At 42.6% G+C, this 22765-nt stretch overlaps 1 protein-coding gene across 2 annotated transcripts; it reads right to left on the bottom strand.

The window, feature by feature from the left end:
- Window positions 1-1861: 1861 nt before the first annotated feature.
- olfm1b (olfactomedin 1b) lies at window positions 1862-21856 on the bottom strand. 2 transcript variants are annotated; one of them, XM_085414300.1, is made up of 6 exons: window positions 21337-21856; window positions 14729-14878; window positions 13927-14082; window positions 11924-12143; window positions 6035-6141; window positions 1862-3814 (listed from the first exon to the last, which is right to left on the bottom strand). In XM_085414300.1, exons 1-6 carry the CDS (start codon window positions 21400-21402, stop codon window positions 3140-3142), a joined length of 1374 nt encoding a protein of 457 aa, XP_085270426.1. In that variant the 5' UTR covers window positions 21403-21856; the 3' UTR covers window positions 1862-3139. The 2 variants fall into 2 exon arrangements, with proteins under 2 accessions (XP_085270426.1, XP_085270425.1); XM_085414299.1 differs by lacking the exon at window positions 21337-21856 and adding an exon at window positions 16250-20629.
- Window positions 21857-22765: the final 909 nt, after the last annotated feature.

Genomic DNA, 22765 nt, shown 5'->3' on the forward strand with positions numbered 1-22765 from the left:
GAGCGGGAAAAAGACAGAATGGTTGAAGGACAAGAAGTAAAAAGGAGGATGGGAGTAGTGGTAAGTGAAATTGAGTGGAGATCAAAGAAGGGGAGAAAATTCTTAGCGAACATAAAGTGGACAGTGTTGTTTGAAAAAGAAGACATTCCAACAAATAAAGGAAATGTCAAGTGAAGAAAAACAAAACACAGATGATTGTTATTGGAGCTGACAGTAACTTGTAATTTAAAGGAAATGCATCATTGACAGTGCCTGTCGATGCTACGGCGTGCCTCCCGTCTTGGATGAAGATGATCAATTAATCAAGAGTGAAACTTGCTTTGCTGGGAGCATTCGGGTATATTAACATAATTAACAATAACCACCCCAAGGTCAAACTGTTTAAAAACCAAGGGCTACATCAGATAGCATGTTAACTGTTGAAGCCTGAACAAGTAGGACTTGTTTGGAAGGCCTCTTCTCTGTATAATGGACACAGCAGCGCAGTTCAAGTTTGGTTAAAACCGAACCCCTGAAGCACTGTGGTGGAGTGATGATGGTTTGCACTTGTTTTACAGTGACAGGACTTGAACACCTTGCAATTGTTGAGCCAACTATGAATTTGTCTGTATACCAAAGTATTCTAGAGTCAAATATAAGGGCATGTGTCCAACAGCTAAAGCTTTGAAATCATCATGCAGCAGGATAATAAATCCAAAGCACAGCAGCAAATCTACAATAGAATGACAACAGAAATACTGTGGATGAACATTCAGAGAGCCATGCATAAATGAATGCCCACAAACCCTAATGAAGTGAAGCATTTAGTTATTCACATGACTCCAAGTGACAATCAAGCTAAACATGGCTGACAATAGTTAATAGTCAAGTTGTTTAGCAGCAACAATACACTTGGGTGTATTTAATTTAGCAACCATGAGTTTTATTGCTTGCAAATACCACATTTCATTTGAAAGAGCAAGATTATGTTTTTTTGTGTGTGTGTGGTTTATTTAGGAGCCTCACTTTGCAATTTCTAAACACGCACCAGGGTCCGTAAATGCTCTTTTTCCACAATCCAAGTAAAGCGGGATTGTGTAATCTATGTAATCTTAATGAAGTAAAACCTTCAAGGCAGGAAATAAGAGCATTAGCTGTGATGTAAAAGTTATATCCATGTGAACCATCACAGGCTTAAGCACCTTTAAGACATGCACTCTTTTCCATTAATTTGATGGCATTTGAACATGCCAGCTTCATGTCTGAATGAGCACTCTGGTCTCTTTGCTGTAGTATTTGCCTCAGTCGTGTTACTAGAGTTGGACTTCACCCAACGCTGGATTCCTGCAGCAACATTAACAGGCACATAAAGACCCTCCATAGCGTTTGTGAATCTTTTTGAGTTGCCCAGTTCACTTGAGAACACAATAAAACAGTAATAGCATGTCAATAATTACATTTCATGTCACTGCTTTGTATGCTAATTTCCAGAAAGGCTGAAACATTTTCCCCTCTTTTAGTAATTTTGTTATTTTTAAAGGTCAGATCTAAACTATTTTGAAACAGACTGATGAAACCAGCGATTATGTATTCTACGTCTAATAGGGACTTAACTGTACTGATACACAGCACCTTGTAGCGTTTAAAGGCAGCAATCCGAGCGTCAGATTTCTCTATTTTATTGACACGAATCATTAACTATCTCATCTCAGATACAACACATGTCCAGCAAAGCGCAAAAAGAGTGAAAAGCTTTTGTCCTCAGCAAGAGTATACATTTAAACAGCATTATCCTTCACTAGCAGTGGGGGGATACATGACATGAGACAGGATTTATCCTGTAAAAAAACCCAAAAAACCCTCTCCCGACTACATGAGGTGGATTGAAAATAGAAGGGCCTGGTTTCCAGTATACAATACTAGATACATTCTGTTGTTTCTTTTTTTCTTTTACTTCAGAGAGATGTGAGCTAGATAGATTCCTCCTACGCAGTCCAAATAAACAAATAGAGAGGCAAAACTGGTGGCAACAGTTACAGAGATACAAAAACGTAAAAAAAAACCATTATTGCAAAGAAATTGAAATAAACAGAACGAGAACAAAATCGAAGGAAGCAGGAAAAAGGTAAATATCTCTGCAAACCCCCAAATCCCAAAGGCATACTACCTTGTTCCTCCACCCACCCTACCGCCCACCTTTTTTAATAGTATCATACAGCAAAAAAGACATTCAGAAGACCGGAGTGATAGAAAACACTCATGCAAAGAAAGCCTTTTTCACACATAGTCACCAACACAGGGAAATCATCTTAAACAACAGCGCTGTCAACAGTCAGTGCCTTCAGGTCTTTTAGTGGATGTTGTTATTGATGTTTTCTGTTTCTCTACAGACTTCTGATTTGCTACGGTACTTAATAAAAAGAATATGACACACAGCATCCATTAGGCTATCAAGTCTTCTGACTAGAGTGACCTCCCGTTTTTTTTTTTTTTTAACGTTATGTCCATGGGACACGGGGATCCAACAGTTTATTATAACAGTCTTCATTTCAGGACCCCCAATGACCGAAAGAAAAGTTCAGCCGGGAGGATTTCTGCAGAAGAACTGGAGCCACAGGAATGAGCTTAGGTTGATATTCCATGATATAAAAAAAGGCGTGTGTTTTTTTTTGTTTTGATTTTTTTTTTTTTGGCAACTGTTCTTATTCTTTTAAATCTGATGTATTTATATCTACTTTTACAGTCATTTTCTATACGGCAAACAATTAAAGAGTTTCATTCCAAAATAAAAGACCCTTTAACAAAATTATGGCAGCTATTAAAATAAAGTCTACTAAGACTAAGAAGTCATGTTACGACCTTTTATTTACAAAAATGTTTTGCTTTTGACGCAATCATCTGTGATAATAACAGATACGGCTTCTTTTTCTTGTTTGTGATTTATCACATTTTGGAATGAAACCCTTCAGTTTTAGATATTTTTTCATATGCACATTCACTCTACTTTGCATTCACTGTTGATACAGTCTTTCAGAAATTCTTTGATATCATAAATAGAATGGTCTTGCCATAGAGTCTCTTGGAGCAGATATATTTTTGTATATAGTGAGATTTCCTTTACAGACAATATGCATTTATGGTGTTCGATCCATGTTCATGGTTACAGTTCCTCTGAGCGGATGACATGGAAAAGTGTGACGTTGTAGAGAACCTGGTGACCATTGTTCCAAGCGTAGAGTGCACGGTCACGTGGGTTATAGTCCAACATGGAGATATGTGAGTACTTATTCTGGAAGGCAATGTCGATGTACTCGTAAGTAGAGGAGTTGGTGGAGTAGGCATAGTAGACTTTGGTGCCTCCCGAGTAGCCATTGGTCACATACAACGTGCCACAGATCATAAAAGACTCGCCGGCACTCCGTTTGGGGTGGTTGGTGGTCCAGCTCTTGATGATCTGCAACGTGTTGGGGTTCAGCTTGCTGATAACAATATTCCCGGCATTCTGATTGGTGGCATAGACAGCCCACAGTCCTCCCTCGTCCACCATGAGGTCAATGTCAGAATGCCCTCCCCAGGCATAGTGATACGCATTATTGAAGCCTGCGTAGTCAAGCTGCCGGGACTTGCTGATGGAGGAGGTGCGGAAGTCAAACTTGATGATGACGTGGCTCTGGAATTTGTTGAAGTAGATGGAGCCATTGTAGACTACCTGACCTGTTCCTGACCACGGGTGGGGGAGCCGGTGGGACGTGAAGTTGTCTGCCGTCATGAAGTCATGCATAGACTTGTACTCCCGCACGAAGCGGTTGTTATGGTAGCCATCCATGTACCAGACCTAAGCATCAAGACGAGAGAGAGAGAGAATTAAAAACGCAGCAGTACTTCAAAGCTAGAAATGCCTATCATCATCCTTCCTGCGTGCCTTTGTGAATTCGAGAATCGAGCATGCACATCACACGCGGAATAAATCAAATCACATCGTCAACAAGCATCCCAATTAAGTTAGTGCTGAGACTTCCTCGAGGAGCAGGCGAAGCTGAAATCCATCTACTTCTGAATGCAAACAGTCAGGATGACAGCCGCAGGGTGGCATGCACCGGCCCCACAGGGATAATGCCCATCATTCCAGATAAAAGGCCTGTCTCAGCTGCTATGACCCAGCTTCCTGCTGGCCCCTGTGGAGGTGGGCAGAGAGCTCTCATTCCAGAGCCACTGGAGACTCAAATACTTCCTTGGTCACAGTGGGACTGATAAACCTAAAGACTTCCTCTACCTGGTTATATCTGCTGTCACGATTAACTTAAAAATGATTCACATCAAGAAAGAAGGACTCCACGGGGCTAAAAAAAAAAAGTACTAAGGAAAGGTAAGAAAACCTTAAGATGAAAAGAATTGGGGCAGGCCTGTCTGCTTCCATCAATTAAACTCTGTTTTTTCTTCTCTGCCCTTTGACAGCGAGGAACATCTTTCATGGGTTCTGTTCAAAATGTATTAGTTTCAACCAAAGGAAGTTGCCGTAAGTCTGCTAAAAAATAATCGTAGTCAGCAGTAAGTTTCAACCTTGCTGGTAAAGACGTTTGTACCATAAAAATTCTGTGGCCTGTGTTGTCAGAACCGTTAGCCATCAGAAACTGTAACTGTACAGATGCACAGCCGTGTGCAGCTGAAGTTTTTACTCCCTCTGCTCGTGTGCGTTCCATCTCTTATTGATGCGTCTAATAAAGCGGGAGCAGAAAGGGCGTCTTCACGCTGAGCAGACGAATAAACTCTCTTTATTTCCAGCTTCTTGTCAACCAAGCAGCTTCCTGTTCAAATCGTATAGATTTATACTTGGTATTTATTTTTAATGTGTTTTAGTAGTGAAGGCAGGCCTATTTATTGAGCAGGAAGATGCACTTTGCAAAGGGAAATCAGATGCAATCGACTGCTAAAGTAATAGAGACCAGGAAACAAACCACACATTTCAAATAATGCAGAAATGGAACTACTTACTTATAAATCACATTAGCTCAAGTTGACATACTGATATTACTATTTTGTTTTATTAACAATAAAAAATCCCAGTAATGTTCAGATTAGTATCAAGACATCACAGCCCACGACTAAAAAATGATTCTCCTGTAATCAAATTAAATTTTGATGTATTTTATTTGGAAGTACAATGTTACTATATTTACATGCAACTATCTACATGCAACTATCACACTAGAATAAGGAGGTTAACAGGTCAGGATTTTACAAAAATAGTACATAAAACTAATTTATTATACAGGAAAATAAAATATTTAATTATTTTAAAGGAAATGAGAAATAATTACATGCAAGTACACTTTAAGTAGTGCCTAAATTATGAGTTTTTTACAGGAAAAGAGACACAAATTGTGCTGAAAGTCATTTTAATACTGTGTAAGTAATTTCCCATGAAAGGTTGCCAAGTTTAACGCACTCCAAAATATGGCCCATGCCCTGAAAAGTGCAGTGTACTTCCAATGTAAGGTCGGGAATTATATATATATTTTTAAATTTTATTGTTCAGAAAAATTGCCATGAAATTATGATGTCCTTACAGTTACTTACATAATAAATTGTGTTGTAACATTGCTTAAGCATTACTTAAATTTATTTAGTGTATAATTACTTCATTGTATCCTGTGAAAACCTGGGTTGCTACCTCCTTATTCTAGTGTACCTATTAAGTATCTGTGGGTAAATATGATATGAATATCAATATCCATTTAATTACAGTAGATTTATGCCTTTAAGGGCTGTAATACAAAGTGTTATCAGATTTTTTTCTGGATGGTAATCTGAACAATACTGGGCTTTTTAGTGTTGGCCAGACAAAAGTAGCAGCAGCTGGATTATAAAGTGTTACTAGAAATCTGAAAATAGCCTTGAGAAACTAGAGCCAGTGGTTTCTTAACTACTAAAGAAGGAAAAAATAAGAAGTGACTTGACAGTTAATGGACTTGTCTTCCTAAATAACACCTGAGCAGATATTAGGTAAGTGCAGTTTTGATACCCAGCCCACACTGTGTGACTGTGTGCCACATACCCGAGTATCTCCTTCAGGAGCCAGAGGGTCAGTCATCCAGGAGCCAAACCTGGATCCGGACGTCTTGATGGTGATGGGGTCACTGATGCCTGTCAGTTTGCCGCATGCTGCAAGGAAAAAGCGAGATAGGAAATACCCACAGCAACGCCTGTTTACACATTTAGACCGAATCACAATTTCTTGCACGGGATTCATGTCATTTGCTTTGAATCCTGATGAATTTGCCTAAAGGATAAACGAGTCAAAGTCCAGCTTGTTGCTACGCCTTTCTCTTTGCGTGATGTACTGCACAAGTGGTGCTTATTATTCAGTTCACACATGCTAATGCCTGTTTTACTTTCTCCATGTGGATGTGTGAAAAAGTGAGAGAAGGATAGGATAGGAAAGGGAGAGCCTCTGTGTATTCTGTTCCTGCGTGCTACTTGTAAGCTGCTGTAGTGTTAATTAGTGCTGATTGAGGTGTTAAAGAATTTGACAAAACTAACACCGGGCTCTGTGTCCCTCTTGACTGAGAGTCAGTTAGACTAGCGTACCCCTTCTAATGAACACAGGCAGGAATGAGAGACATGATTTTACTAAACAAAAGCTCTCGCAGTGCATCTCTTCATTTAAGCTGCTTTCACACAATAGTTTATAAAGACAAGAGTCAATGAGATGGTCTTGACAAGTTAATTTCATCACATCCCAAGTTCATTTGAACAGCAGGATGCAACAACGCCTTTTGTTACAACTCCATCATCTGTCATGCGCTTCATTGCTGTGAAATGTCATTTTTACTCTGCAGTCAGACGGCATCGATTTCATTTGTGTTTCCTCTGCTTATCTTTCTCCCTCGGTTACCTGCTTCCCTCTATCTCATTTCTATCACCCACATAAAGAAACTTGTGGTTTTGTGTTAGAGTGTTTGTGCGTCTCTGTGTGCAGCATATGTCGTGCCTGTGAGAATGCGTCGGCATCGCACCTCAGCGGCGGCTGAGAGACAAACACATGGTCACATGAGCAGCATTTACTATTTCCAGTGGGGGCTTGAGTCCCATTACGTAACCCTCAGTGGGATTAGAGACTGCATTAATACATTGGCCATTGATTTATTTATTTCTTTTCTCTAATCATGCTTCTGTCTTTAAATGACACTACTATTGCAGTCTGCTGGACGGCCAGCTGATGGATCTGGATTCTGGAGTTGTGCACAAGGTCTAATCCCCTTTTGGCCTGAATATGCCTGGACTGAAGTACAAGGGAAATCAAATAGAAAACCTAATGGAAACTGGAGCTGATATAACAACAAAGCCCGCCATCAGCCCCAGAAACTTAATTCTGTTCATCTGGATGTAACGTTTTCAGTGGGAGAAACATTTCTTCAGTCTGAGTTGACTGAAGGATTCCCCAACCTTATAAACAGTACATTTGCATAACGACTGACACTAGCACCATAGATTAACAGCCCTTAGCCCAAAATGTGACGATTTATAATTTCTACTAGAGGTACCTACATGAACAGGCTGCCTCTTAAAGTCTGAATATTTACAGTTATCTTGTTATTCAAATATATTTTTAGCAATCAGACCCCTACAAGGGTCACTTACTGCCATTATATTCAAAGGGCAGAAATCAAATATTTGGATCAATAATACGATTTGTAAATCGGTCACAACTTTAAATGAAGGGTCTATAGAATAGAAAAAAACAGGAGTGTCAGAGGTAGATTAAGCTGTTCTATCGTAGCAAAGATAGGAAGCAAAATGGATCAGGGGAAGCCTTGAAGGGAGAGTATGTGAAGAATGTTCTGGAGGTAAAGAGAGAGTCATACGGGATCATGGTTTGAAGCTGGAAATCAAAGAGGCGATGTTGAATGTTGTCAGAGAAAAAGGAGAAAGAGAAATGCTGAAGTTGGATGAAGCTGTAAAGGGTAGGGATGGGTATCGTTTAGGTTTTATCCGATACCAGTACCAAACCGGTACTTTTGAAACGGTGCCGGTGCTTAAACGGTGCTCGAACCGGTGCTCGAACCGGTGCTCGAACCGGTGCTTAAAGAATGAAGAACACAAAATTGGTCCAAAAACCTCTCATGTTCAGCTGTTTTTTTTGTAAAAAGATAACAATGTTAGCCTTTTCTGCAGCTATAGGGCATATATGGCATCACTCTGGGCTGGAAGCAGTGCTTAAACAATGGAAAAAACACAAACTTTGTCCAAAAACCTCTCATATTTATCTGTTTTCCACTTTTTCTTTGGTCGTTTTAGCCTTTTTGGCCAGGGTGAAGGGAGTATCTGCCATCAAACAAGAAGACAGCCGCATGTAACTATGATGATGTTTGCTAGTTCACCTTATGTGCATTAATGTAATAACGTGGTTAGCCTACTCAACGTAAATTACACACGGACAACATTAAGCTACTCACACAGAGAAGAACGGCTGCTGCTGCCATCATCATCCGTCATCATTTCTGCTACACTGACAGGGCTAGGGGCCAGGACTCTCCTCTTCGGGTTTTTGGGGGATGTTGCTAACTCCGGGTCCGATTACAGGCACCACACCCACAGTAGATGTGCTCGGTGTGAGGTCTCGCAGCAAGCTATCAAATACGGTGCATTTCTCGGCTTTTAACAAAATGCTATATGTCGCCAGGTGTTTCATCGGATTTGAGGTGTTACCTCCTTTGCACAGTATCACAGTATCACCTTAAAGCACTTGATGCAGGGTGCTGAGTTTGCATCTTTTGCTGTGAAGTACAGCCAGACTTTTGACCGCTTCGCCTTGGGCATTTTTAATCTGTAGCTCTGCTCTAAAAGAAAGTACGTACCTGGGCCCGCCTACTACGCTTGCAAAGGTAAAATGATTGGCTAGAATCCAAAGTGTATGACATTTCAGGAAAAATAAGCACCGAAATAAAGCACTGAAATGTGCGCTGCTTTTCGGTCTGGTTACTACCGTTTATGTGAGAACCGGTGCCATAATGGCACCGGACACCGGTACCCATCCCTAGTAAAGGGTGTTCCCGGGGGGGAGAGAGAGGGGTGACAGGAGTAGACTTCAATGGGCATGTAGGTGAAGGGAACAGTGATAAGGAGATCTTGGGTAGATATGGTCTTAGACAGATGGTAGTGGATTTTGCAAAAAAGGCTGCAGTGAACATGTACTTCAACAAGAGGGAGGCGCACGGTCACATAGGAATGGAGGAAGGTACACACACATGAACTATCTTACACAGAAGGTACAATCTGAAAGAGAAAGAGGAAATGACTGAAGGTAGAGATAATGATGAAGAAGGAAGAATGTTGTGCAGAATTCAGGGAGGAGATGTAAATGAGGCTGGACACTAAAGAAGAGGAAAATGACTTATATGGTTTGGCAAGGTAGAGAGACTGCAGTGGAAAGGATGTGCAGCATGTTGGGGTGATTAAGGATAGAAATGGAAATGCATAAATGAGCAAAGTGAGCTGAGAGAGAAAGGGGTGGATGGATGAGGAAAGATGGTTATTGTTTAGTAAGGAGGAAAAGAGGCCCGATGTGAAGAGTGACATACCTATGAAGGTGTGGAGATGTCTAGGAGAGAAGGCAGTGGACCTTTTAACCAGATAAATATAAGTGCATGAGAGGATGTCTGAGAAATGAAGAAGAAATGTACTGATGCAAGGAGGAAACAAGGAAGACCTCAGAACAGGCTGATGGATGTAGTGAAGGAGGACACGCCGAGGGTTGGTATGACACAGGTGGATGTTATATGGGTATAGTATGTAAAGAAATTCTTTCGTACACATGTTTAGCAGGTATGGCTAAATCATAACACATAACATCTTCCTCCAGGTGTCATAAAGAAGTTATCTTGTTTCACAAGTCTATGAGTTCATTTAGGCTACCTAGCTGTAATAGGCTAATAACATTGTTTTATATATATATAGTCAGTTAGCTACGCTGGTCGTAATAATTTTAACCACTAATTAGCTATCCACTTAGTCTTAATGTGTGGAGAGGGAAAGAAGCCCCCACCGCTCTAAATTACAAAAAGATTTCATTTAAGAATTAGTCTTAAGAAAAGGAGGGTTAATTAAGGAAAAGAGAGAAGGTGATTTTGGTGAGCTGTTTAAAATGACAGAAATAGTCTAATTTAGTTCTCTACAGCCAGAATATAAAGGGAAACCAGTGGCAGCAGAGCAGGTAGCAGAGGGCTTGATGTGCCGGAGTGACCTTCCTGCTTCATTCATCAGCATTTCAGTGTGAAAAGACTGGATTTGCCTGAAGCTCTCAGTGCCTCCACAGTGCTGGGGCACAACACAAGGTGATTTATTTATTTGATTATTGCCCAGCAAGCTGGCATGTCCTCTTGATCGATGGCCATTGTGTCCCAGCAGCCGTTGGGCTGTTACTTTCTCCGGCACAAAACAGCTTGAAGGACAGCTCTGCGGGGACCCTAGTTACTCTCTTTCACTTTTCCCACTCGCCTTCACTTTATCACTCTTTCTCTCTGTCTCCTTCTCAATACCACCTTGTATTAGAGTCTCCTGTCTGTTAAAAACTTTGCTCTATTTTTTTTCCTCTCAATGTTATTATTCAGATGCAAATGCTGCGAGTGACCTTCGCAAGCTTAATCTAAGTAATGCAAGTGTACCGGACTGTATTTGGTTGCACTACGCATGAGTGCGTCTGCAATCGTGTGAAGATGAAAGGAATAGCCACCCTCTGTTCTGCCTGAGCCAGTCTCTCGCTGGGTGACCTCACCTTTATCTCATCTGATCTTGCGCACGCACACACACACTTAGTCACTCCCGCTGGTCCCTACTCTCCTATCTTTGGCAGCCTGACCATAGATGTGTGAGGGGTGGCATGTTAATTGAACTGGGAGTGAAAACACAGAAAAGACTCCAGGCTGGTGGGTAGTGGAAGCAGATGTGGCTAGGAAAAAAAGAGCAGTGTATGCTGAGATAAAGAATGGCACGAGAAACAACTGGTGATGAGAGATTAGGTGTGTGTTTTTGTAGTCTGTTTGTTCACTCTTAATCCCTTTAGAGCATGTTGACTGTCTTTTTTTTCTTTTCTTTTCTTTTCTTCGCCAGTATAACCAAAAGCTTTTCTTTCTTTCTGTCATCTTCCGCTGCGCATAATTTGAAACAGGGACACAATATACCCGCGATGTGCCGCGTGCAAGTGTCCCTGCTCTCGTAATATATCTTAGTCAGTGTAGTGTGGGTGTGCATCTATTAGCACTGTGGGATGTGACAGAGGTGTGAAAAGATTCAGACAGGGGCTAAAAGCAAAAAGATAGGATGTGATGAGAAATCGCAGACTAAAAGATGAAGAAGCTCGGTAGCTCTCGTCATCCTCAACCATCCCTGGGTGCGTGCAGGTTGCAGGTTGGTGCTGTGTCTAATTATGTATTTTTTTTAGCATCCTATTTGATTTGATCATCCAATTAAAAAAGATTGCAGTGTCCCAAACAAACAGTTAAAAGGTAGGTGTGTTGAAAAGAAGGAATCCAAAATTTCAGGAACCCAGAACCCATTCAGGGGTTGTTTCTTTGCAGAAAGGGTGAATAGGATTTATAGACAGTACTAAAAGCAGAGAACATGCATAGTCATGTTGTGGACTTCCTTATTGGATTACTTTCAGTTTTCAAGTGTAGACCCAAGATAAAGCCTTTAAAAAAGACCAGCACGTACAGATGAGAACCGTAAGATACACTGTTGTTTTAATACCGCTGAATTATGAATTTTAGTGGTAGATCGTTATAGCCACGTGTGATGTTCTTATCATGTGTTCTGTATTGTGCCAGTATGCCTGAGGATCTCTTTCTAGCCATTCAACGTACTCATGTATGTCAGTGGGCTTGTTTGTGCATGCATGTGTTTGAAGCAAAGTGTGTGCCAACAGCCAATAACTGTCTGTGCCTACCTAATTTTTGCATGCATGCTCGGAGTCTCTCCTCAAGATTTGACACTCTGTTGTGGAGCTCCTCGTAGTCATAGGCCCCCATCTCCTCCTGAAGTTCGCTTAGAACTGACGTCAGATTCTGGACCTCCTCCTTAAACTGCAATACCAATTTGGCATCGGCTTTGTACTCCTCCAACACTGGTATCAACGGTCTAAGCTCCTCCATTTTCGCTTTTATGGCCTGAAAGGGTTAGAATAAGCTCGGTTGAGTGTCATGCGTGGCAAAAAGGAGAGCCCGCTGTCCATAAAAGAAAAGAAAAGAAGGGGAAAATAAACCAAAACACCTGTCTGAACCTGACTACTCTAACTCTATCCTGCCTCTTCTCTCATCTCGCGACACCCGCCCCCTGCTTTTGCGTGTTCCGTGTCCTGTGTTCTGTGCGCGTGAGCTGCGGTGTTCTGTTTGTGCAGGTGTGTGTCTGAGCGGACAAACCCAGAAAATACTCTCCACCCGCTGTGACGAGCAGAGCAGGTGGCTCCGTCCCGGAAAGTGACCAGCCGATAAAAAGCAAGCCCTCGGTACACCGACAACAATTGGGAAAGCTCTTTATTGGTCATCATCGTTTAAAATGCAACATCGTATTAAGGGTTACATGCTTTTACATGTCACACACAACAAAGTGTCTCGAATTGTACGTCTATAGTTTTTACGTAAAGATTTGTTGAATAACCAAATATGCATTGACAAAAGCCAAAGGAAAATAAAATGAAAAACAGCAATTAATAATAATAATAATAATAATAATTATGTATTTACGTTTTAAAAAAGCTTTTAGATGGAAAACTTTGACAGCAGTAACATGCAGGAAGAGATCAGTGGTGGGTTGGTTTGGGAGAAGGGTGGGGTTTCTTAGTCTTAATGGTGCTAAAGGTAAATTAACTGTTTGACGCCCAAATGCTCTCAGTACTGTGGCCCAGTTCAGGGGAATCTGGAATTGACCTGCCTCTTCTTCACCTGTGGCTCTCTTTACATGTCTTAAAGTTAGCCCTGCAAGCAAGAAAATGACAAACTGTTGACAGGGGCTAGAGCTTGCTAACCTATCTAACAGACACACAGACAAACACACTTAGTATATGCACTTAAGACATGTTACAGAAAAAAAAACTGCACACATGCACTGAAAGGCGCTGGCAGCACGGGACTGCTGAGCATGCATGATTGACAGGATTGCAGCAGTGCAGGTGGTGATGGTATGAACAGCTGTAGGAACACAGGCACGCTTGAATTAGTCTCAGTAACTGCAAACAGGGCTGGGTGTTAACCATACTCCATAATCAGAGGTGGCACTGAATTTTTTGTGACCTTTTTTTAAAAATGTAGACCTGTTATCACTTATGTGTTGCTCAATAGATGAGCAAGCACATGGCAAAAGCGGGAAGAAAAAACTCCCTTTTAACAGGAAGAAACCTCCGACAGATCCGGGCTCAGGGAGGGACAGCCATCTGCTGAGACCGGTTGGGGGTTGAGGGGAGGAAGACAGGACATAAAGACACGATAAATCCCTAAAGCTCTAGTAAAATCTAGTAAAAACTTGCATCAAACACTCCTCTACCCTGTTTGCAAAAAAGGTTCATTAACATGTGGACACGAAACCCTAAAGAAAATCTCCTTGGAGGGTTTAGTGTATACTAGATGTTGTCAAGGAGGTTTGTCCCAGTGTGCAGAGATCTTTGTGCCCATCGTTCACAGTGACTGTAATTCATGTAAGATATCTTCTTAAATCTCCTCCAAGCCCAGATTCTCTATTTAACGTGATTTTTTTAAATGAATTATGGCATTTTGTGTATCGATTTATTTTGCCTCTTTAATTATCCATGCAGATTTCTTGGGATGCAATATGGTGATTTAGGCAATTCTGAGTTCTCTCCACAGTGGAAACACTCACACACGAAATGGGTAAGCTAAAGAAGCAGCTATGAAGGAATGGCGCTTGGATCGATGGCTCGAGAAGTGGATCTTTTACCTTGTATTGCTTGGCGATGTTCTGCTTATGGTTCTCCTCCACCTGCCTAAACTTGGTCTCCAGACCACGAAGCTGAACTTCCATCTTCTCTACATACTGCAGGTCCCTCTGGGTGCGCTGGTCCAGCACCTGGATGGACTGGGTCATGTTCTGGACCTGTACGAATGAGCAAGAGTGGTTGAAGAAAAAATCTCAGTCTGCATTGTAATTAGAATAGGAGACGCAGAGAAAAGGCAACAGACTTTACAATATGGCTTGGCGTTCATCTCGTAGTGATTCACAAACTCTGACATCAGGCCAACTAGTCAGGGGCCTCAGACACATGGCGCAAGTGTAGGATTCATACTGTTCAGACATTTGTTTTCTCCAGATCTGATGTGGTCCAGAAACATGGCTCATCTTTTATTCATTAGGAGGAATCTGCTGTTGTCAGTAACTGTAACTGTAGTGCTGCTGCTACAGTATATGAATGAGCAACTTAACCTGCAGGGTTCTATGAATGTGCTTCTGTAAAATGGGGGAAGCTCCCAGTGTATGGGCACTCAGCTGAGTGCATCATTAGATATCATCTACTTACAAATAAGCTGCCTCCTGTGATGCCTTGGATTTTCGTGAGCTCATTAGAGCATGACTTCTATTCTTGTCCAGCAGGCAAAAGACCACAAACATGAGCATATATATGTGTGTGTGTGTTTCTATGCATGTCTTTGTGCGTGACAAAAGGTCAGAGGAAGTAACAGTGGGTCCCCTGGGTCACACTGTATGACTTTTGATGGCTGGGGAGGAGTTAGGTGATAATTACCTTCTCCAGCAGCTGCCTCAGTTGTTTGGTACGGGCATCTCGTGAGCACATGGACTGCTGGGGTGCCACCACAGTGCAGACACACCTTCCCTCGCTATCCTGGGCTGAACTGTACACCTGCCACGACTCCTCTGGGTTTGCTGGCAACACCTGAAAACAAAGGCATAGATAAGGGGAGGGGAAACAATAAAAAGACAACAGGGTAATGTTTCTTTTCTTGGGGGGGGGGGTTTGCCACGCAACAACCTCCTCGTGTTTATCGCTTTATTATATTTATAACCATCAGGACGCCACAAACCTTTAGGCTCCACCCATTTTCGCCACTATCACCTGTGTGTTCTAAAGCAGCCAATCGTTGACAGCAGAAGCCTGTCCCGTCATTCAGGGTTGGGTGTGTGTGAAACCTCAGAGTATAATGTATGACGTCAAGAACATGCGAAGGGGGGGGGCCCTTCGCTGTACCTCCTCCCACCCCGATGGATAACACTAGTTATTAACCTGCTGACGGGACGACGGTGAGGATGGAGGGGTGACTTTGACAAAGCCATTCATCACTGCATCAGCGAGAAAAGGAAACAAAAAAAAAGATCACTGGAGAGACCTGCTGATTAGTGAGAAGGAGCGACTTCGCGTGAAAACCAAAACGGAGCAATCAGCCACTGTCAGTCTGTCAGTCAGCTGCAGTTTTCTAGCAAAGGATGCGCTGACAAAGAGAACCACCAGCAAGCACCCATCTTTGTAGTATTCAGTGTAGTAATCAGCACTGTTACACAGCTCCCTGTAAGAAAACAACTAATTGTTAACTAAACCCCGAAACGTGTGATATGTGCAAAAAAAGAGCCATAAATCATTAAAACAAAAATGATTACAAAAAATATGACATTCAAGATTAAACTCTGTTTCCCGAGTTTAGTGAATTTAATATTTACACAGAACAGCCTTCAGCGTTCATTGCTCTAAATATCGCTGCAAATCATCCACTTATAATATTACCCTGGCACAAACACAGCTCTGAGAGTGCCAGGAAGCCTGACAGGGAAACGCTTCATTTTGACTCTCATTGACACACACACACACACTGAAGGATATAAAGAAAGAATGAAGACTCCTGCTGTTACAGAGCGAATATATAAGACTCCTTTGAAATGTTTTTCCCCCACGCCATTCATTTTGCAACACCGCGTCTCTTCACATTTGCATCCACATCAAAACTACCAAATGATAACTTTTCATTAGTGGGGGATGCTCATATCAGCAGTAGCAGAGGCAACTGGAGCAACATCAAACGCAAGAAGGAACGAATGTATTACGCTCTCTCCAAGTCTTTTTTTTTTCTTACTCTTGCAGGCGCGTGAATTTCTGCTCTAAATTATAAACCAAAGGCACCCACGAGAGTAGCTCTGTGACTATATCTGGACTGGATTTTAATTGGAAATTTATTTCTTAATTGTTATTAGGATTTATTTTAATTTTTGTTCCTTTTTTTTAAGCCAGCCACTGGCAGTAAACAGTGAAACTCACTCCTGTGCTCCGGTCTGGGTACCCTCCCTGCGCCGCCGTGAGCCTGGTGGTGTTGAGCCCCACCAAAGAGGGGAGGGTCTGCGACATCCAGTTGGTAATCATCGCCATGGTGCTCAGCACGACGCCGATCTTCAGCAAAGGCACCGACATCTTTTGCGCTCTGCTATTGACTTTTTCTTCTTCTTCTTTTCAATTTAAGTCGCCTTCATTCTACAGACTCCAGGGAGAAACGAGAGAGGCGAGTCGCGGTGCCCAGAGCATCTTCGTGTTTCACCCGGGACTCCGGCTCGGCTGTTCTTTTTTTGGACATTTCCACGGAAGCTCCGGCGGCAGAGCGAGACTTGGTGGGTCGGGACGGAGAGCAAAACTGCACGGCGCGATCCGGTGCACGGATAAAGTAAGAGGAGGGGGGCTAAAACCCGAGAGCAGCAGCTGGAGACGTTCTCTGGATAGCTCCTCTGCCCGCGTTGTCCCGCACACTGCCGCCTCTCCGGTTCGCCGTTACTATTTCGTTCACGCCCGACGGTCCGCCTCCTGCCTTGCTGCGCTCTGTGATTAAGTGCCACTGACTACACACACAGGCGGCTCCAAATGGATGTGAAGAGGAAGGAGGAGGTACTACGGATCTATCTATATCACCAGACGCAATGATGTCAGCCAGGTTGGGTCCGTTCGTGGTAATATCTGGGATTGCGCCTGAAGTCGCTCATAGTTGGGTCGACACTAACTTGTCCCCTGAGGGAATGGCAATGAGCAGTGCGACCGAGGTCGGCCCACAATGATGCTGCGGGATTATTTATAGCAGCAAGCAATGACATTTCTTTCTCCACAGCCCACCCATCAAAAAAGGAGGATTAAAGGCACTTGGACACAGGCGCAAACATCATCGCGTCCTGCATGGTAACCATTGTTAACTAAAACAACCGCTGCAGCAGTAGTCGAGTGTGTGACACACACACACACACACACACACACACACACACACACACACACACACACACACACACACACACACACACACACACAAATGTAGGGTGTCGCACTGCAATGGCAGTGATGTGGTAGGGCTCGGAATATGTTTTATTGATGGGATACTGGAGGCTTCAGCCCAAAACAAAGGATGAGCCTTTGATTCGTGGAACTCTGGCGCCACCGTGCAACAGATTCTGGCATTGCTGGGAAAAAATGATAATAATTAAAAAAAATTAACAATAATACTAATACTAAATGTTTGAAATGCAAGAAAGAAAGAAAAAAAGACACGTTTACAGGAAAGCGGTTGATTACTACAAAAAAAAACATACTTAGTGTTTTTATTTTTTTCCTCATCTATTGATTATTTTAGGTCTTCAAATATTTTAGGCGTGTTTTCAAAGCCAGTTTGATTTTGTCATCTTCAGCAGGTGTGTTTTATTTTATCAGCTGGCTATAGCTGCTCAGATAATACCAGGAAACGTCCAGAGCCTGAGTCTACACCAGCAGATCTATGGGGCACTGCTCCAGCCTATGGGCTAAATTTAAGTACTGCATGATACATGAGGTCCCCCAGAATAGCAAAGAGAGGTTTGGGCTATTTCTGTCAGCTCCATAATGCATTTCACTGGTGAACTGAAAAGCTGAGAGGAAAGTCTGCGCTCGCTGCACCTATGTGTTCCTCTTACTCTCTGTCTGTTTCGCTCTCTGGCTGCTCTTAATCTCTCAACACTTCTCCCTGACCTTTGAGGTGAGAACTCAAAAAGAGGCGGCTTCAACGTGTTGCAGGGATCAGCTTCACTCGGGTCCTCACCCTGTGTGTTGCCGTGCAGTTCAGCAAAGCACAGCAGGGGGTCTCTAACAGCAAAGCTTTGTAAAGCATGGATTTATTCAGGTTTCAGGCTTCACCGTTGTGGATTCCACATCATTCCAAAGCTAGTGACCCCCACATTTAGTAGGGCCAGTTATTTAATATAAAATGATCGACACTGAAGCAAGAGGAAGGCCACAAGTGCTCTTTTAAACTCACCGATCAGTCGTTGACCTGCCAGAAAGCCAGACAAATCAAAATCTTTTATTAGAACTCCTCAGTAGCCAATCAGTGTTTTACACATGCCTACAAGACCTCAAGTGGATGGATGCACTGGAAGCATTTGCACAGTTTTAGTTATACAAGTTAATGCAATAACCCTACACAAATACAAATTTGATGGAGAGGTGTTGCTCAAATTATACAATCCTTTTTATTTTTTTTTAAGAATGTGGTTTGTGTTTTGTGGGTTTGCCTTCATTAATGTCAGTTTGCAATACAAGATGTGTAGCTATACCAGGGCAAATAAAGAAGCGCATCCAACCACAACAAAAATTACCAAACTGGAGACCAAGAAGTTACCAGAAAACATTTAAAAGCTGAGCATTAGCACAAAAGGTGGTCTCCCACGACCACAGGCTGCTGTAGTTTGTAGTGAGCTGATGTTTATATTGCATGCCTACAGCAGGATAACCACTCTGTCACATTCAGTATCCAGTTTAATAAAGCGGAGAAGAGAAAAATTCACATTTCCAGCCTGCAAGTGCACTACAAAATGCACCGTACCTCCACCTACTCTTCTTCTGCTCTCACTCTCTCCCCTTTGCTTCATCGCTCAGCCAGCCATACTGAATAATAAATAGCTTCAACCCCGCCTGCCAATCACACCACGCATATTGCAATTCAGCTCAACTCCATCTCTGCGTTCTCACATAAAATCTGATTGATTTCTCTTTCTTTCTTTTTCATACATTAAAAATCCTTAACGGTTTCAAACGGTTTCTTTTGTTGGAGCTTTTTTTGTTGTTGTTTAAAGGGGAAGACATATTGGCAGCTTTCCACTTAAATGAGAAAGAATAGCTGCGTTATTTTGTGTCAGAGTGGTTGTAAGAGTGCGCGACATGTGTTGATAGTCTTTTTTTGTAGGATGATCATTGGATGAGGACTGACTGTTATAACTGCTTCATCTATCCTTCAGGATGTGGGTTTGCAGCTCGGGGTTGAGCCACTAGGTGAGGAACAGATGCCGTTCTGGCTGCTTACTATTCTGCTCTATGTGAAGGCTAGTCAGTCGCCAAATCCTTCAGCAGAGTGGAGGATAGAAGGTGAATGAACGTGGGCAGATTTAAAAGAGAGAGGTCGTCGCTAATCAGGCATCCCCCCGCTACTTTGAAGAGATGTAAAGAAAAGAGCTGTGGCCGCCCTACGCTGTCTCAAACTGCGTGAGAAGCAAGGTGGTTAATGTGGCCATTATGAGGGCGGCATTGTTCAGCATCACAGGTTGAGGGCAGGCTGCTTGGGTGTTTTTTTTTCCTTTTTTCTTCTTCTGATGAGTAATCTGGCAGTGAAAAGCTCTCTATCTTTTAGAGTTTAGATCCACCTCTCACTGGATATATTTTGGCCTTCAAACCGGGAGGCAATGTGGAGAGGCCCGGCTGTCCAACAGCAAAAAATGCACTGCAGGTTTCCAAAGCAGGAGTAGAAATAGGGCCTGTCAGTGTATTTTGTCTTTTTGGGCTTCTGGAAGGGAGCTGACAGGTATTTCTACAGGCTAATATGGACTTACCTTTGAACAGATGACACACACTTCTCAGTCCATCGTGGAAAAACTGTCACTGTAACTTGGGGCCGCGCATTGCCACGTGGGACTTGAAGAGAATGTCATGAAAATCGCCATGTTTTTCCACTCCGCTCCCACTTGATGGCTTTCATCAAACTGTCCAAACTGACCCCGATGTGTCAGCGTTTCTGTTGCACTCTGCAGCTGAGCTGTAACGTCCGGTCCCATATTTCAAACTTGTTGCCTCAGTACAGAAAAAAAGACTAAATGTACACCAGTACGAACTCTGTGTAAGGTTAGAGCTTTGATCAAATTACAAATCAAATACCAGCTAAATGTCAAAACCAGGCTTATGTTCTCTGAATTAAAAAAGAAAAAAAAAGTTCGCCTCACAGCTCGCTGACATTTCTCATAAAATTGTGGAAATCAATTGCTGGCATATTTCTGTCAAAGTGGTATAACGCCAATATTGTTCTAACACGTTGTTGCCAGGGCCAGCGGGGCTTGCAGCAACCTACTTCTAGCACATTGTATTGAGTCTGTCGCTTGGATTATATCACAGACACATGTTTACTGATAGTACCTCAGTGTCACTCTGTCACTTTTATTTGTTTTCTGTGGCCTCTAATTAGCAGCCGCAATTGAATTCACACAACAGAGAATTCCATGAAGTATCACTTTGTGCTGGCGCAAAGACAACTAAATGCACAAATTCTCCACGGCACGGCCCTGAAATAAATAAACCCACTTCCTCACTCTCTCCCCAACCACCAAAGCCTGTTGTTTGTGATCATTTACAAAGCAAGCAATTTACTGCAACAGTATCTGCTTTATGCATTTCTACAAATGGTGTTTAAGCACACCATGAAGTAATTCATAGTTCCAGTAAAGAATCCCACATCTGCACTTTAGTGATGGGCAGTGTTTGAAAACTACTGAGCTGAGTGGCTTGACATTGCTGGACTCAAGTGTTCGTTTCTCTTCACAAAGGCACCAGCAAGTCACACTGTGGTCACGGAGCATGCTCAGAACACCTTCTATGAGACTCTGCATTTGGTTGTGGAGCCCCTCTTTTAAAAGCATCCTCCAACAATGGCCTCCCCCCACCACCACACACACACGCACACACGCACATACATAATGCTACAGGCAACCCTTTTCTATCGTACTAGGATGGTGCTGCAGCTGATTAATCGGACCAGTTGATGATGAGGAAACTGACCGACCGTGCAGTCCTCTCCCTCTATCTGGCCCGTTTGTCAGAGGCACTGAGCGGGGGGCTCTCCTGGACCTGTCCGCGCCCCGTCAACCACAATGTATTCACATCGTGTAATCCCGCCCGTTAATCTGTTTAAGCTGGGGTAGGTTGTAGAGGGCTAATTCACCCGGCTCTTTCATGCGAGGTAAAGCGGGTAATCTCTTACTGGATCTGGAGCCAATTAACCGCTACTTCGACCTTTTTAAAAAAAAAAAAAAAAAAACAAAAGGTGGAAAAATGGCGTTAAAAATTAAAAATCAACCTACTTGGGTGAGTTCTGTGCCCATGAAGATGAGGAGAATCAGAGTCAGGAGCTTGCTCGCAGGCTGCATCTCTTGCCTCCGGTGTGAGTAGACCAGCGGTCTCACATGCAGATCCAGTCCCTTTGCGTCCCCCCGCACAGCAGTCCTTTCCGCTCGGCTCTCTTCTCGCTCTGCAGGTCGCCCGATTCTTTCCTCTCTTTTTTATTATTCTTATTCTTGTTATTGTTATCGCGGTTGTTATTTTTTTATTCCTTAGCAGCCCGGCGGCAGACAGCAACAAATCTGTTTGACGGAATCGTCTCTGTGCATATTCATTTCATATCTGGAGCCTATCTTCGGTGCCTCTCCCTTTCGGTCGTGGCCGCACTTATTTATCGCTGCGACGGACTGTGGTGAACATTGGGCTGAAGGCGCGCGAACAGTTTCGGATACACACGCTATAAACCTTCACTCTGATATCGCCAAAAGTTTACCTCCCCGCCTCAAGCTTGCCGTATAAGCTCTCGATGACAAAAAAAAAAAAAAAAAAAAAAGGGGAAAAAAAAGCAGTGACGGCGCTGTTCATGGTCCTGAAAGCGGAAGCTGCATCGCCGAGAGAGGGAGATTTAAATTGGCAAGCGAGCACAAGGGTGGAAGGCTTTCCAAGATCATTTGCTGCCAGAAAATCCATCACAGTAAAGAATTGAGATTTATTCTTTGCTGACTTTAATGCCAATCACAACCACTAATAGATTCGAGTAAGTAATTTCACAATAAAGCACAGCTTTGACTGTCTGAATATAGGCCAAGTTACATAATAGGAATGTATAGGCACAGGCTAATGCATTCAGTATTCCCCTGTGGATTGTTCTTTCCTGACACTGTAGCTATTTGTGTATTGTGTAGGCTTAACAAAGAACAAAATGAACAATGCTAATAATTTAAAAGTCACATATGAAAACAACTTGAGGAAACAGAATATGAAAACTGGGGTGTGGATGGATCTAGCAAATAGGTTCGACCCTGCATCTGTTTCTATACATTAAGTACAATTTCTCATATGCATTCACATACCCTAGACCTACTAGTCTTAATATCCAAACAAACGTGCATATCCTTTAAATTGTAAACAGATACATGAGGGGAAAGAAAACCAACCTAAATCTATATTTTCTCAAATACATCCTCCATATTCCTTAATTTGTGTTTGTTTGTTTTAAGTATAACTTATTTTTCTTGTATCTTCACCCCCAACCGGTCGCAGCAGATGGCTGCCCCTCCCTGAGCCTATTTCTGCCGGAGGTTTCTTCCTGTTAAAAGGGAGTTTTTCTTTATCATTGTCGCCAAACTGCTTGCTCTTGGCACCCTTTTGTATATTTGCTTCAATGCGGAATAAATTCAGAATAAATCTTTCTCATCTCATCTAAGCCTAGTGGCAGGTCATTCCACAATA

The sequence above is a fragment of the Rhamphochromis longiceps genome, linkage group LG7 (genome assembly GCF_057381845.1).
Source record: "Rhamphochromis longiceps isolate RC_006_pf linkage group LG7, R_longiceps_female_GT1.1, whole genome shotgun sequence".
Classification (NCBI taxonomy): Eukaryota; Metazoa; Chordata; class Actinopteri; order Cichliformes; family Cichlidae; genus Rhamphochromis; species Rhamphochromis longiceps.

Bases quoted from the DNA above. Each gene is read 5' to 3' on its own strand.
- olfm1b (XM_085414299.1), bottom strand. From the start codon at position 16,399: ATGTCGGTGCCTTTGCTGAAGATCGGCGTCGTGCTGAGCACCATGGCG. The intron at 14,083-14,728 runs GTAATTATCACC...TCATTCGTACAG, and splicing joins TGAGGCAGCTGCTGGAGAAG to GTCCAGAACATGACCCAGTC. The intron at 6,142-11,923 runs GTAGGCACAGAC...TTTTCCTTGCAG, and splicing joins AGCATGCATGCAAAAATTAG to CATGCGGCAAACTGACAGGC.